Raw genomic sequence first — 13,695 nt, forward strand, 5'->3', positions numbered from 1 at the left:
TTATTTATTTATTTATTTATTGCAGTACTGAAGATGGAACCCCAGGGACAGTCTACCTCCGAGCTGCACCCCCAGCCCTATTTTTACTTTTTTTAAATTTTGAAACCGGGTCTCACTGAGTTGCAGAGGGCCTCACTAAGTAGCTGAGGCTGTCCACAAACTGCCATCCTCCTGTCTCAGCCTCCCGAATGCTGGGATTAAAAGCGTGCGCCACCACGCCCGGCTAAAATGGGGGGGGGGGGGGTTTTAAAAAGCTGATGGGTTGCTGGTCATGGTGGCGCACGCTTGTAATCCCCGCGCCTGGGAGGCTGAGACAGGAGGATTGCACAAATTTGAAGCCAGCCTCAGCTACTTAGTGAGGCTCTCAGCAACTTAGACCCTGTTTCCAAATAAAGTTTAAAATAGGTCTGGGAGTATAGCTCGGAGGTAGAAAGCCCCTGGGTTCCACCCCCAGTACCACCAATAAATAAATAAATAAATAAATAAATAAATAAATAAATAAATAATTAAAATTAAAAAGCTGATGGGCGTCTACTTGCATGGCACCGTGACACTCTGGATTAGCTCTTCAGCCAGGCAGTCTAGAGCAGCCCTCTGTCCACACACTCCTGTACCCCTGCCTTGGGGAAGAGCTACACAACCTTCTCATCCTCCTCTGCCACCTTCAGGTGAGGCCCTGCTCACCTGGGCAGCTGCTAGAGCAGAGCCGGGACTGGCCGACTCCCACTGGACGCTCTGCCCCCTTCTGCGCTGGAGGCCGTCTTGGAAGCTGTGTGAAGAGGGGCAGCCTGGGGGCCTTCCTAGAGCGCACACATCAGGAACACTGCACTGTCTGACCTGAACAAGGTAGAAATAAACATCCCCGTCCCCCGGGTGTTTATACACGGAGGGTCCGCCACGGTAGTTGGACTGACCTACCTAATAAAAGGGTCAGTGCAGCAAATAGGAACAGCGGCACGGCTGGGAAGGTGTGCTTCGGCTAGCGTGGAGTAGCAGGGCCGGTGCTCCCTCTCCCTCCTCCCCTCGGGCGCGGCCGTGGTGTGGGCCGCGCAGCATTCTGAGTGCATTTACTAGACTGCAGCGGGTGGGGCGAGGGGAGGCGGATGCAGGGACCCCTCCAAGACGGCTTGGATGCAGCCCGGAGGCGGCGCCCAGCGCCCTTCGGCTCAGGTGGGGACAGGTCCACGCGGCCCGCCCAGGGCCGCAGCTCCGCGTCGTCCACTCTCTCGGCGGGGGGGGCCCGGCCAGGCGGCCCGGCTCGGGGCCCCTGGAGGCGGCAGCGGCGGCCGCCCGCGCAGCCCCGGCCCGGCTCGGCCCGCCCGCCGCGGGTTGCCCGGGAAACCTCCGCCCGCCGGCGGCCCCTCCCGCGCTCGGAGGCGGGGCTGGAGGAGCGGGGGCGGAGCCGAGGCGCCAGCGGGCTCGCGGGCGGGGCCGGGTGGGCGGGGCCGGGAGGGCCGGTTGGTGGGCGGGGCCTGATGGTGGGCGGGGAGGGCCGGCTGGCGGGCGGGGCCTGTTGGTGGGCGGGGCCGGGAGGGCCGGTTGGCGGGCGGGGCCTGATGGTGGGCGGGGCGGGCCGGCGGCGTCCGGGGCACGTGGGCGGGGCCTGCGCCTCAGACGAGGAAGATGGCGCCGCGGAGGGAGAGCGTCTCTGCGCCTCGCGGGCTCCCGCTGTCCCCGCCGACGCTGCTGCTGCTGCTGCTGCTGCTGGGGCCCGGGCCCGCGGCGGGCCACGGCGGCAAGTACTCGCGGGAGAAGAACGAGCCCGAGCCGCCCGCCCCGCGCGAGCCGGGGGACGAGTTCCGCATGGAGAAGCTGAGCCAGCTGTGGGCGAAGGCCCGGCGGGTGAGCGGCCGGGGGCGGGCGGGGGCCGGGCTCCCCAGCGTCGGGCCAGCGGGCCTCACCTGCGGCTGGGCCGGGCCGCCGAGGCCTGCCTTGAGGACGGCAGGCGGCCGGGCCCCCGGGCAGTAGGTGCCGGCCCCCGGGCAGTAGGTGATACCCACCGCGGCCCTACCCAGCCAGCCCCTCCGGGCGAGGCAGAGCCGGCGCCTCGGCTGCCCTGCCCAGCATTACCTGGCTCAAGTCTCCCTCCATGGAGAGACTGGAGAAACGGGTGCTGTTAAGCACGGGTGTGCCGGGACAGCGGGAGGCCCAGGAGGTAGGTGCGGGCGGATTCGGTTGAGGGATTGGGAGAGGTGGAAGGGTCAGTGTGGAACCGTGAAACCAGGGACCTGAGGAATGCCTAACTCCCACAGAACTGATACCTAATCTCACCCTCTTGCATTTGGAGATAAAGGTCCCAGGGCCAGAGGGGAAAGGGTGTCTCCAAGGTCAGCCATTGGGCTGAAGTAGGACTACACCTTCCAAACTGGCTTGAGCCTGCGGCCCACCACACTCTCCATCAAAGTAAAGGCTGCTTCATTGTTAGGCGCGGGCATGTGTTTATGGACACGGTATCTACCTCTGTGACCCACCCTTCTTGGGATTCTGTATCTTCACCTAGGATCAGATTATCTCCTCCAGTAAGTATCCCAGGCTTAACATTCCTGAGGTTTCCAGGAGAGTAAATAATTTGCAAAATTGGAGTAAGTTTCCGAGAGAGGAGACCTTTGGCCCTGGAGGAAGTGGGAGGGACCCCCCCCCCCAAGGCTGGCCTCTGGGGCCCTGAGGGAAGTGCTGTCCTGTACACAGCCCCCAGGCCCTTCATGAGCTGCTCCCGACCAATCGGTGTCCTTCGGGTTCTGCTGGGGAGAGCCCCAGAGCAACCTCTGAGCTGGAGATGCTGGAGCGCAGGGCCCACCTGGCTGGCCACCGTCCCCCAGTGCCGTTTTCATGGGTACACGGAGCCAGCAGGATGAGAATAGGGAACCTGGCAGACACTGGTCCCCAAAGCGGGAGGCAGTGTTGGGGAAGTGCACCCTGGTGCCCCATTTGCTTCTGGGTGCTGGCCCCAAGTCCTCCCTGACTGCCCCTGCCCTGCATGTACCTCTCTGCCTGTGTCGGCCTGGGCGGCTTCCTCAGACCCCTGGCCTCACGCCGCACAGCTCCATCCTTGGGTTCTCCTTGCTCTGTCCATACCTGATGTGTTCCCGTGTTGGGCTGCCTCTCTGCCGATTCTCCACTCTGTTCCTGGTCACTGCTGGGCCCCACTCCCTTAAGTACCGTCCAGGCCTTGGTCTGTGTCACTCTTCCAATCCCCCTAGTCTTGAAGTGCTGCAGCCCTGCGTGTGAGCCTTCCCTGCTGAACGCGAGGGGGAGTCCTGCCAGTGGGGGCGAAAGCGTAAAGTGCCGTGTGGCCTCTCCCCTTGCACAGAGCCTAGTCCCTAGGACAGGCTGACTCCTGCTCCCAGGCTGGCGAGATCTGCGTCCCAGCTGAGCCCCCTCTGTGCAGGAGGGGGGATGCCTGTGGCCCGCCCCGTGGTCACAGCTCTATTGTGCATGTTTTGAGGGGGATTTTTATTTGTCCAGTAAGGCTTGTGCTTTGGCTCTCACTGCCGAGAGAGCTGGTCCTGGGTGGACAGGAGACAGGTGGGTGCCGTGGTCAGCCCGTGGTGGCAGAGGACCATTAATCTAAGCAGTGACTGGAGGCGCTTCTGCCCCGCCACCCAGCCTCTGCTTCAGGTGGCCGCAAGGGACACAGCGATGACTTTCCTGAGCTGGGTCTCTTTGGAGACCTCAGTTCTCGCTGTGGGCCAATGTTCTCAGCATTTGTGACCTTCCTTCAGGCCAGGGAAATGTCCTTTCTGATTTGCTTAGTGAAAACATTAAGCATTTTTTTTGTTTTCTAAATATAAAATTATATTGCAGTATAAAATATTGTACAGCATAGCCAGGCGTGGTGGCACACACTTGTGATCCCAGCATTTGGGAGGCTGAGACAGGAGGATCGCGGTTCGCGGCCAGCCTCAGCTACTGAGTGAGGCCCTTTGCAACTCAGTGAGACCCTGTTTCAAAATAAAGAATAAAAAAAAATAGGGCTGGGGCTGTAGCTTGGAGGTAGAATGCCCCTGGATTCCTTCCCTAGTACCGCAAAAAAAAAAAAAAAAGCAAAGATATTGCACAGTATATTCTTGCATCACCCTCTTTGCCACCCACCTCTCGAAGAGGTGAGACCTGCCTGCATCCTATGGGGTGGGGCGAGGGGGTGTTGAGGGGGAGATACTGAGCCTGGACCAGGGAGTTGGTGCTCACTCCAGCCTACCCTCTTACATCCTCACTCTGAAATTACCTGGTCCCGGTGGCATGGATGTGCTTAGTGGAGCTGTGAGCCACGTGCTGGGAACTGAGGTCACTTCTCTCCAGGCTCAGCCCCCTGACGCACATGGCCCAGTATTGCAAGATGCCGGAGCCCAGGACTGTCCTTGGAGCTGGGGGCAGGGTGCTTCTGCCACACTGCCGTGTGCTGTAGGAGACCCGCTGGCTGCTTCCTCTTTTGAGAGCCCTTGTGAGGATGGCACCCAGGGGACAGGCCGGGACAGGTGCTGGATCTGTGCAGCCACCGGTGCTCATGTCACCTTTGGCCTGGGGAACCCCAGCCTGGGAGCTCAGAGTTCCTGTGTCTGACACTTGGACTGGAAAGAGGTGCGTCTCGTCCTCAGAGGCCAGGCACGCACGGCAGTCAGAGTCCTGTCTCTGTCGCCCGTGTGTTTCCACGCCTCGTTCTCTGAGCTCCAGGAAGGTCCTGTGCCTTCCCACCCCGCAGTGTGCAGTGGGACGGAGGCCTCGCGGCCCTGCCCTGGCCCTTGGAGCCCAGCGGGCAGAGCGCCGTCACAGGCGACCATGAGGGGCATCTGGTCTAGCGGAGGCGCAGTGTTGGTGGCAGGCACACCACCTGGCCCCGCCTGGCCCGGGGCAGAGGTTTGCGTGGGCTCCAGGGACAGACTCACCTGTGTGACCTGGGTTTCCTGGGGAGGGTCAAGGAAAAAGTGGTGGCAGGGTTGCACCATGCCAGGGGCTGCCAGGAGATCCTGCAGACAAGCATTCTGGGTGCGACGGGGCACTGGATGGGGATCAGAGGGAAGGGGCTGGGCAGGTAGGACCAGGAAGGGCACCTAGGCGAGGGCAGCAGAGGCACTGAGCGAGCACAAGGGCTTGAAGCTCAGTCCCTGGAGCGGTGCGGTGGGGCACAGGTGAGGGCAGGGAAGCCTCCAGACAGCCTCACCCCGGCAGCCGGGCAGGAAGGTCGGACCTGCCGACTCTGCTCGCAAGTAGGTAAATGAGAGGGTGAATTGTCACCACTCCAGAAGGATTGGGGGCCTTTCAGAAGCGTCTTGGAGCCTGGCCTGGCAGTGCCCACCTGTAATCCCAGAGACAGGAGGAGCACAGGTTCGAGGCCAGCACACAGTAACTTAATGAGGCCCTCCACGACTTAGTGAGGCCCTGTATACACACGATCTAGCACCCCAGTCTACCAGGAAGCCACCCCTCTAATGGTGGCTGTCTGGGCCTTTTTCAGTTTTTACTGAAAAATAGAATAAAGCTAGGGTAATTCCCAGGGCAGAATGCCCCTGGGGTCAGTCCCTGGTACCAAAACCAAAGCAGTGTCTCTGACTCCTGGGAGTTCCTCGCATACTTGAGAGGTGGGGTGTGAGGGAAAACGGGTAAGTCGGAGGCCACAGCAGGTGCTAGACACTCGCTTGGGTCTGCGCTGTTTTCCCTTTGCCCGGAGGGGCTCGGGCCTCCAGCAGGCAGCCCAGAGCAGTCTCCCGCAGCCTGGGTCTGTGCTCCTGCCGTGTGGCCCTGCTTGCCTGGGGTTGGTAGAGCCCTTGCCTGGCATGCCTGATACCCTGGGTTCTATCCCCGGCACCGCTCTTCTCTGTGGTGGTGTTAGGCTAAGTTTGACGCCTGTGCCCCTGTATCCACCGCACCCCATTTCCCTGTGTGAATTTCACCAGGTGCCAGCATGGGAAAGGGCCACACTGTTGCCGGAGCAGGCCTGGGCAGCCACCATTAGAGGGGCGGCTTCCTGGTAGTCTGGGGGTGCTAGATTGTGTGCGTTCAGGTGTCTGGAGACCAGGCTCTGTGTAAAGGCTGGCCTCATTTAAAGTTCTCATTCCAAGGTTTGAGTCCTGCAGTCTGTGGCCCCAGCTCCGTCTCCTCTCCCGGCTGTCCCGGTCAGCCTCTCGGGCCATGGCCTCGGTCAGCTGGTGGTCACACGTTGTTCTGTCTGTTGGGCAGCTCCATCTCCCTCCTGTGAAGCTGGCGGAGCTCCATGCTGATCTGAAGATACAGGAAAGGGAGGAGCTCAACTGGAAGAAGCTGAAGGTGGAAGGCCTGGATGAGGACGGCGAGAAGGAAGCGCGGCTCATCCGCAGTCTCAACGGTACCTCTGCTTGTGACTGGGTGGTGCGGCCGTCCTTACATCTCGCCTCCATGAGGGGCGCCAGGTGCAGCCTGCGGGCGGCTCACCTCCAGGCAGGCCCCCTGGCCCTTGGCCTCGTGCTGTTTCTAAATGCTGTTGGCAGGCGGGGGTCTGGGCGGGCTGATCAGGCTGGTGAGGCTGGGGACACGGAGGCTTCGGGAACCACAGGGCAGGCTTCAGGTGGCGTGGAAGTAGCATTGTAGCAGGTTGGGCTGTGCTGGTGAGAAGGCGTGGCCAGCTTCTCGTTCCCGTGGGCATTTAAGACGGGGCAGAGATCTGCACAGTGCCCACTGCAGAATCCCCTGGCCAGGAGGTTCCCGTAAGGCCGCCTGCGGCTGGTTCTTTGACACATCTCCTTCCCACCATGTCCCCTGGACCTGGCCCACAGTGCAGCAGATGGGAAGAGGGGGCTCCTTGGGCCCCACCCTGCTGCAGGGGGCACAGGGCCAGGTGTCCTGTCAGCTGGGGAGCACATGCCACTGGCTGGCCTCTTCCCACTGCCCCAGTGCCAGCTGGAAGCTGCTGGTGCTGCCATCCAGCCCAGTGGGCTGTCCTCGCTGGGGTTTGCCCTGCCTCAGAAGTGGGCAATGTGTCCTCAAAAACCCCGGCAACCGACCTGTCTGACCACGCCTGCCTGGCCCACCAGCCCCTTCCGCTCAGGAGAATTCAAGTGGTGCGTCCATAGCGGAGCCCAGGGCTGCCTGGCGAGTCAGCGGCTGCTCGTAAACACTGGGGGCCGTGGAGCCCCCAGGTTGGGGTATATTGTTCCCATCAGACCTTGAGTGGTCACCCAGGAAATGTGGGGAGGGGGCTTCTGGATAATGAGAAGCAAACCAGCCTCGCCCACCCAAGTTCCCAACGTGTGTCCGCCCCAGCTGCTGCCCGGGGACCACATGTGCTCAGTGCAGTCTCCCCACAGTCATCCTGGCCAGGTACGGTCTGGACGGCAAGAAGGACACCCAGATGGTGCACAGCAATGCCCTCGACGACGGCGCCCAGGACGACGGGCTGGGGGACCCCCGGCTGGAGAAGCTGTGGCACAAGGTACCTGGGTTTCCATAGCTCCCTGCTCATGCTGGTGTGGGGCTGAGGCTGGGCGCTGTCCCTGCTGTCACTCGGCCAAGCCGCCCTACGCTGCTGTCTGGGAGTCTCAGGAGTCCTGGAGCACCGGCAACTGCCCTCATCCCTCCTCCCACTACGTGCCAGCTTTATGGCCATCTCGGCCGCCGAGGAGGGGCGCTGCCCATCAGCAGCCGTGCACCCCAGTGTGGCTTCTGTTTTCCTGGGACACACTGAGTGAAGCGTCACAGACCGGGGAGCCCAAGAGCAGCCCCGCTGGACGCCCCACGCCCGCGAGCAGACAACAGCCCGCCAGGGATGCCCAACAGGCCAATGTCCCTCTTAGGCAAAGACCTCGGGGAAGTTCTCCAGGGAAGAGCTGGACAAGCTGTGGCGGGAGTTCCTGCACCACAAGGAGAAGGTCCACGAGTACAACGTCCTGCTGGACACGCTGAGCAGGGCCGAAGGTGACTGTCGCTGCCCGGCGGCCAGCCGGCCGGGTGGGCATAAAGGACCCCAGGGGGACACTGGACCCAGTGGCATTCCTTCTCTGAGTGACACACCCAATCTTTTTTTTTTTTTTTTTTTTTCAGTACTGGGGATGGAACACGGGCATTCTACTTCCGAGCTACACCCCCACTCCCATTTTTTATTCTTTATTATGAAACAGGGTCTCAATGAGTTTCAAAGGGCCTCATTAAGTAGTAGCTGAGGCTGTCCTCAAACCATGATCCTCCTGTCTCAGCCTTCTGAATGCTGGGACTACAAGCGTGCCCACCACACCTGGCCCTATTTTTTATTCTTTATTTTGAAACAGGGTCTCACTGAGTTCCAAAGGGCCTCACCTAGTAGCTGAGGCTGACCGGGATCCTTCTGTCTCAGCCTCCCAAATGCTGGGATTCCATTCATGCGCCACCACATCTGGCTCATATTTTTTATTTTGAAATGGGGTCTGACTAAGTTGCTGAGGTTGGCTTTGAACCTGGGATCTTTCTGTTTTAGCCTCCCAAGTACCAGGACTACAGGTGTGTACACCGTGCCTGACCAGGGCGAGTGGGGTTTTTTGTTTGTTTTGGGTTTTTTTTTCCAAGTCTGGGGATGGAACCCAGGGGCATTCGACCTCTGAGCTACACCCCTGCCTTTTTTTTTTTTTTTTTTTACTCTTTATTTTGAGACAGGGTCTCACTGAGTTGCGGAGGGCCTCACTAAGTAGCTGAGGCTGTCCGCGAACCGCAATCCTCCAGTCTCAGCCTCCTGAATGCTGGGATTACAAGCGTGTGCCACCATGCCTGGCTAAGGGGCAAGTGGTTTTTTGTTTGTTTGTTTGTTTGTTTGTTTGTTTTATTATTGGTGCATTATATTCATACATCATATCGGGGTAAAAAAAAAAAAACTTGTGCGTACATACATGTACACATCACCTATTTAACCCCTACCCAATTCCCACCCCATTCCCTCCCCGTCCCTCCCTCCCTTGCTTGGCTTAGTGGTTGACTTCGATATGTTTAAGTACATTGTGTGTTTTAGAGATTTTCCTCTTCCCCCCTCCTTTCTCCTCCTTTAGGTTGTCTTGTTTGCTCCTCTATAGGATTTCCTCTTTCAAGAGTTCCTCCTATGACCCATTTCTCCCTAACTCTCACATATTAGGGAAAGCATCTGACTTATTTTTTGTGACTGACTAATCTCACTTAGCATAATGTCCTCCAGTTCCATCCATTTCCCTGAAAATGATGTAATTGAGTTCTTTTAAATGGCTGAGTAAAATTCCATTGTGTACATATCCCACAGTTCTGTAATCCATTCATCTGTTGGTGGACATCTTGGCTGGTTCCATAGTCTGGCTATGGTGAATTGTGCAGCTATGAACATAGATACACATGCATTAGTTTGGTAGTTTGGTTTCCTTTCTTTTGGGTAGATACCCAGAAGTGGTATTGGGGATCAGATGGTAGGGGCGAGTGTTTTTAATGACACACAAATTCAGCGGCTCAGATGATACATTGCTGCATAACTTAGGCAGCTCTCCGTCCCCGCAGTTCCCTCTCTCCAGCACAAGCAGCCACTGCTTTCCGACTGGCATGACCTTTAGTTTGCAGGACCCTCCCCACATGTGGCGCCTGAGGAAGAGCGGGCTGTGCTAGTGGGCTGCGCGGGCCATGGAGGGGCTCCAGGGCTGCCTTGCGGCACCCCACTCTGCCCAGTCACCTTGGACGAATGTTCCTGGCTTGCCTGTTAATGAGCTGTGGGGACTGTGGGCAAAGAGCTTCCTGGAGATTACAGTTTGGCTCTCTGAGGGGTGCAGCTCATGGGCGGTTCTGCGGGCGGCCACTTGGCGGCCCCAGCACCAGCCGTTAGGAGGTCTCACCCTGCTTCCAACCCCACAGAGGTTTATGAGAACGTCATCAGCCCCTCCGACCTGACCCACGTCAAGGATGAGGCCCTGTACAGCAAGCACGGGGAGCTGAAGGACAGGCTGCGGAGCATCAACCAGGGCCTGGACCGCCTGCGGAAGGTCAGCCACCAGGGCTACGGCCCCGCGCCTGGTAAGCTCCATGCCCGCCAGTTCGCCTGGGCGGGGGCGGGACTGAGGACAGGCACACTGCTCGGGGATCAGGGAAGGAGGTGCCCCCCAGCCTTTGCACACACACGGCCTTCAGACGGCACAGCTGGCACTGTCCGTGGCCCGGGATGAACCGCTTCTCCTCCTAGCCAGCACCAGCAAGGCAGTAGGGGTGCCTTGGGGATGGGTGCCCAGAGGCCCTCAGTTTGGTTCTGCCCCACTCCTGTATGTCCTTGCACAAGAGTGTCACCGCCTGAGCCGCTGTGAGCATCCCTGTCCTGCGTTGATGGCCCACAGGCCACGATCAGTGCAGTGGGTGGCCACTGCCTGCCCTCTGGGACTGCCTCCTAGGACGCCTAGCTGCGCCTGGCCTCTGTTGCTCCTCCTGCCCCCAGCCCTCTCCCAAAGCCAGGGTCCCTCGGAAAGGAAGGGTCAGGAGAGCAGAAGCAGGAACACCGTTGGAATCAGAGGTAGTGAGCACCTGGGCCACTCATGCACCCCTTCACGGGGCTGTGAAACTGTGCGGGTTGCGTTTCAGTGGCCCGTGAGTGACGGCCCAGATGCCCGGTGTCCCTCAGGCCGCAGGCACCGCACGCTCACAGGCCTGCACTGCCCCCCGGGGCTAGGCAGCCACGTGGGGCCCGGCACAGACGCTCGCGCTCTTCTGCAGAGTTTGAGGAGCCCCGAGTGATAGACCTGTGGGACCTGGCCCAGACCGCCAACTTCACTGAGAAGGAGCTGGAGTCGTTCCGGGTAAGGCCGCGGGGCGGCGCTCTGGTTGGTTGCTGTGGGAGCCAGCGTATGCTCTGGTGGCAGCTGGCTCCGGCCCAGCTCCTGGGTCCGAAGCTCACTCGTGCTGTGAGTCCTTGGCGGGAGGCCGGCTCTGAGCTCCAGCTCTGCCTGGCCTGGCCCACGGAGCGGGATGCTGCCTTCTTCCTGGTCACACTGCCGGCCGGGGTGTTGTGCCTTCATCCTGGCCCTCTGCCTTCCCACACTGACCTCTTGAGACCCTGCACCCTGGTCAGTGGCCAGGTGGGCTGCTCAGGAGTGTGCCTCCCAAGCCAGGCGTGGCCATGGTGACTCCCCTGGGCTCTGGCTGTGAAGGGGTCGGGGCAGAGGGATGGCGAGCCCCTCCAGCCTGTCCTGGCAGTGGATCCTCGGATGGACAGAGCCTTGGAGGTGGAACACATCGAGGGGTGTTGAGGATCCTCACTGCGGCCCACTGGGGGGGGGGGACGCCCAGGGCAGGTGATGTGCGGTCCCTCGAGGGTTCGGGACAGCTCCCACGTGCCCCGCTGTGGGTGGACAGCTGGGCCTGCAGGTGCTGCTCGGCTCCCATGAGCATCGGGCGCATGGCTGAGGGGAGCCCAGCACCCAGCAGGGCCCGTCCCCACCCCAAGGCCCGGGCCCCACGCCAGTCAGGAAGTGAGGCTGTTGGCACACCGCTGTAGGAGGAGCTCAAGCACTTTGAGGCCAAGATTGAAAAACATAACCACTACCAGAAGCAGCTGGAGCTCTCCCACCAGAAGCTGCGGCACGTGGAGAGCCTGGGCGACCCCGAGCACGTCGGCCGCAGCAAGGAGAAGTACGCGCTGCTGGAGGAGAAGACCAAGGAGCTGGGCTACCGGGTGGGTGCGGCGCCCCGCGGCAGTGTGCAGGCGCGTGGGAGCCCACGCTGAGCCCGGGCTTCCAGCGCCCCCGGCGGGTCACACGGGAGCCCGCCGCCTGGGCGTCCCCAGGAATGCGAGCAAGCCGGGCACCCCGCATGGTGTCGTCCCGGAGCTGCCAGGTGGGGCCCCTTCCCTTCCTCAGCTTAAGTCAGAGGGTCGCTCACCTACTCAAAGACACAACTGAGGGAGGTGAGCAGGGCAAGGGAAGGGTGCGTGGCTCCTCGCTGCTCGCCAGAGGGTGGAGGGCCTGGTGGCTCAGATGTCCGTCACCCTGCAGTTGGCGTCAGGACCCAGGGATTCAGAGGATTTGCCCTCTGCAGGCCAGGGTGAGAGCTAAGCACAGTCCTTGCTTCCTTGGCAGTGAAGAAAGGCGGTGCCCGCTGAGCTGTGGGGACGTGCACCATGCTGCCACCTCTGGGCCCTGCTCCTTGGGAAGCAGAAGAAAGAGGGTCACGGGTTCAGGACCAGCCTCACCAACTTAGCCCCATCTCAAAATAAGAGGGATGTGGCTCAGTGGTAGAGCGCTTACCTAGCACGTGCAAGGCCCAGGCTCCATCCCCAGCACTGCCAAAAGGAGGCCCAGGGTCGGGCTGTGGGCCCTGTGACCACTGAGCCCAGAGGTCAGGGTGTCGGGGCCTTGGGCGCCCAGGGGCGTATCGCCAGTGAGTTCTGGCCCTGAGCGGCAGGAAGGGCAGCACGGGCCGGCCTAGGCCGGTGGCACTGCGTGTCCTTGCAGATGGACGAGAGGGGAGGGCTTTGTGCCCTGCAGCACTAGGTCAGAGGTGGAGCCCCACCTCCCCGCAGCCCCACATGCGGTGGGAGCCTCTCCACAGCCAGCTGACGCGGGGTCTCCGCTGCACATAGAATGGACACGGGGTGGTACTGGGGAGGCTCCACTCGCTCCCCAGCCTCGGCTTCTGAGCGCTTGTTTTGAACACACTGGCAGTGGTTTCTGAGTTAACCCTGAGCAGCTGTTACCTATCCGCGACACCCTGGGGTGCCGCGGGATCATGAGGTAAGATGAGCAGGAGACTTGGAATCTGTCCCCGCTGACCCGTGTCCCCATCCACAGGTCCGGAAGCATCTGCAGGACCTGTCCAGCAGGGTCTCGCGGGCGCGGCACAACGAGCTCTGAGGCCGGGGCTGGAGGCGGAGGCCGGCGGTTCTCCTGAAGGTTCCAGTGGCTGTGACAGTGTCGCCTGCGGGGACGGTGGCCGAGAGGACTGTTTAACGTGCCCGCTGGGGCGCAGGCTCGGGTCCCCCCATCACTGCCTGCGTGGGCTGCCTTGCTTAAGCAGACGTGGCCATCACCACCCCGGAGGCCCTGACCCGGTGAGGAGCCGCCCGTCGGGCATGAAGGTGTCTGCACTGTGGCAGCACGGTTTGCGCCAACGTCCTAGAGATCTGCCACCAGAGTGTTACATACAGAGTCCTTACAAAGCTCAGTGGCCAGGCGTGGTGCTGCACACCTGTGAGCCCAGTGCTTGGAGACTGAGACAGGAGGATCGCAGTTTGAGGCCAGCCTCAACAACTTAGCAAGACCCTGTTTCAAAATAAATAAGGGTTGGGATGTAGCTCAGAGGTAGAACACCCTGGGTTCAATCCCCAGCACCACAAAAAAAATTAAAGTGTTGGCTCCGCCCCAGCCTCTTGAAGGTGTGGCCTTGCCAGCTAGAGAATGCTCCACCACCGGGATGCAACGCGCCCGTCCCTCCTCTGCCCCTGGGTCTCTGCGGCTGCCCTCCCTCCCAACGCAGCGCACAGCCTGGCCAGGTTAAGTGAGCCCTCAGAGAGGCTCCTGGTGCAGGCCAGAGGCCATGGTGTGGGCTGGCCCTTCTTCACCTCTGGGGCTTGGGAAGGCCCTCGGAGGTCTCTGACACCACAGCTGATGGGCTGGGCCTCACAAAAGTCGGGTTAGAGTGCAGTCCCCCGTCTGAGCCTGGAGGAGGCTGAGCAGACATAGGTTGAGCTTGGCATTGGCTAGATCTCGGCTTGAGAGCTGAGATCTGCCAAACTGTCCAGTGAGTTGCAATTTTTAAGAAACATCA

The 13,695-nt window shown here is 60.7% G+C and overlaps 1 protein-coding gene across 1 annotated transcript; it reads left to right on the forward strand.

The window, feature by feature from the left end:
• Window positions 1–1,623: 1,623 nt before the first annotated feature.
• LRPAP1 (LDL receptor related protein associated protein 1) lies at window positions 1,624–12,782 on the forward strand (the record flags this gene model as incomplete). Its single annotated transcript, XM_080697936.1, has 8 exons — window positions 1,624–1,842; window positions 6,175–6,319; window positions 7,278–7,402; window positions 7,764–7,884; window positions 9,802–9,960; window positions 10,648–10,730; window positions 11,429–11,605; window positions 12,720–12,782. 8 exons carry the CDS (start codon window positions 1,624–1,626, stop codon window positions 12,780–12,782), a joined length of 1,092 nt encoding a protein of 363 aa, XP_080554062.1.
• Between the last annotated feature and the right edge of the window lie 913 nt (window positions 12,783–13,695).

Source organism: Muscardinus avellanarius (assembly GCF_963383645.1).
Source record: "Muscardinus avellanarius genome assembly, chromosome: 6".
Lineage (NCBI taxonomy): Eukaryota > Metazoa > Chordata > Mammalia > Rodentia > Gliridae > Muscardinus > Muscardinus avellanarius.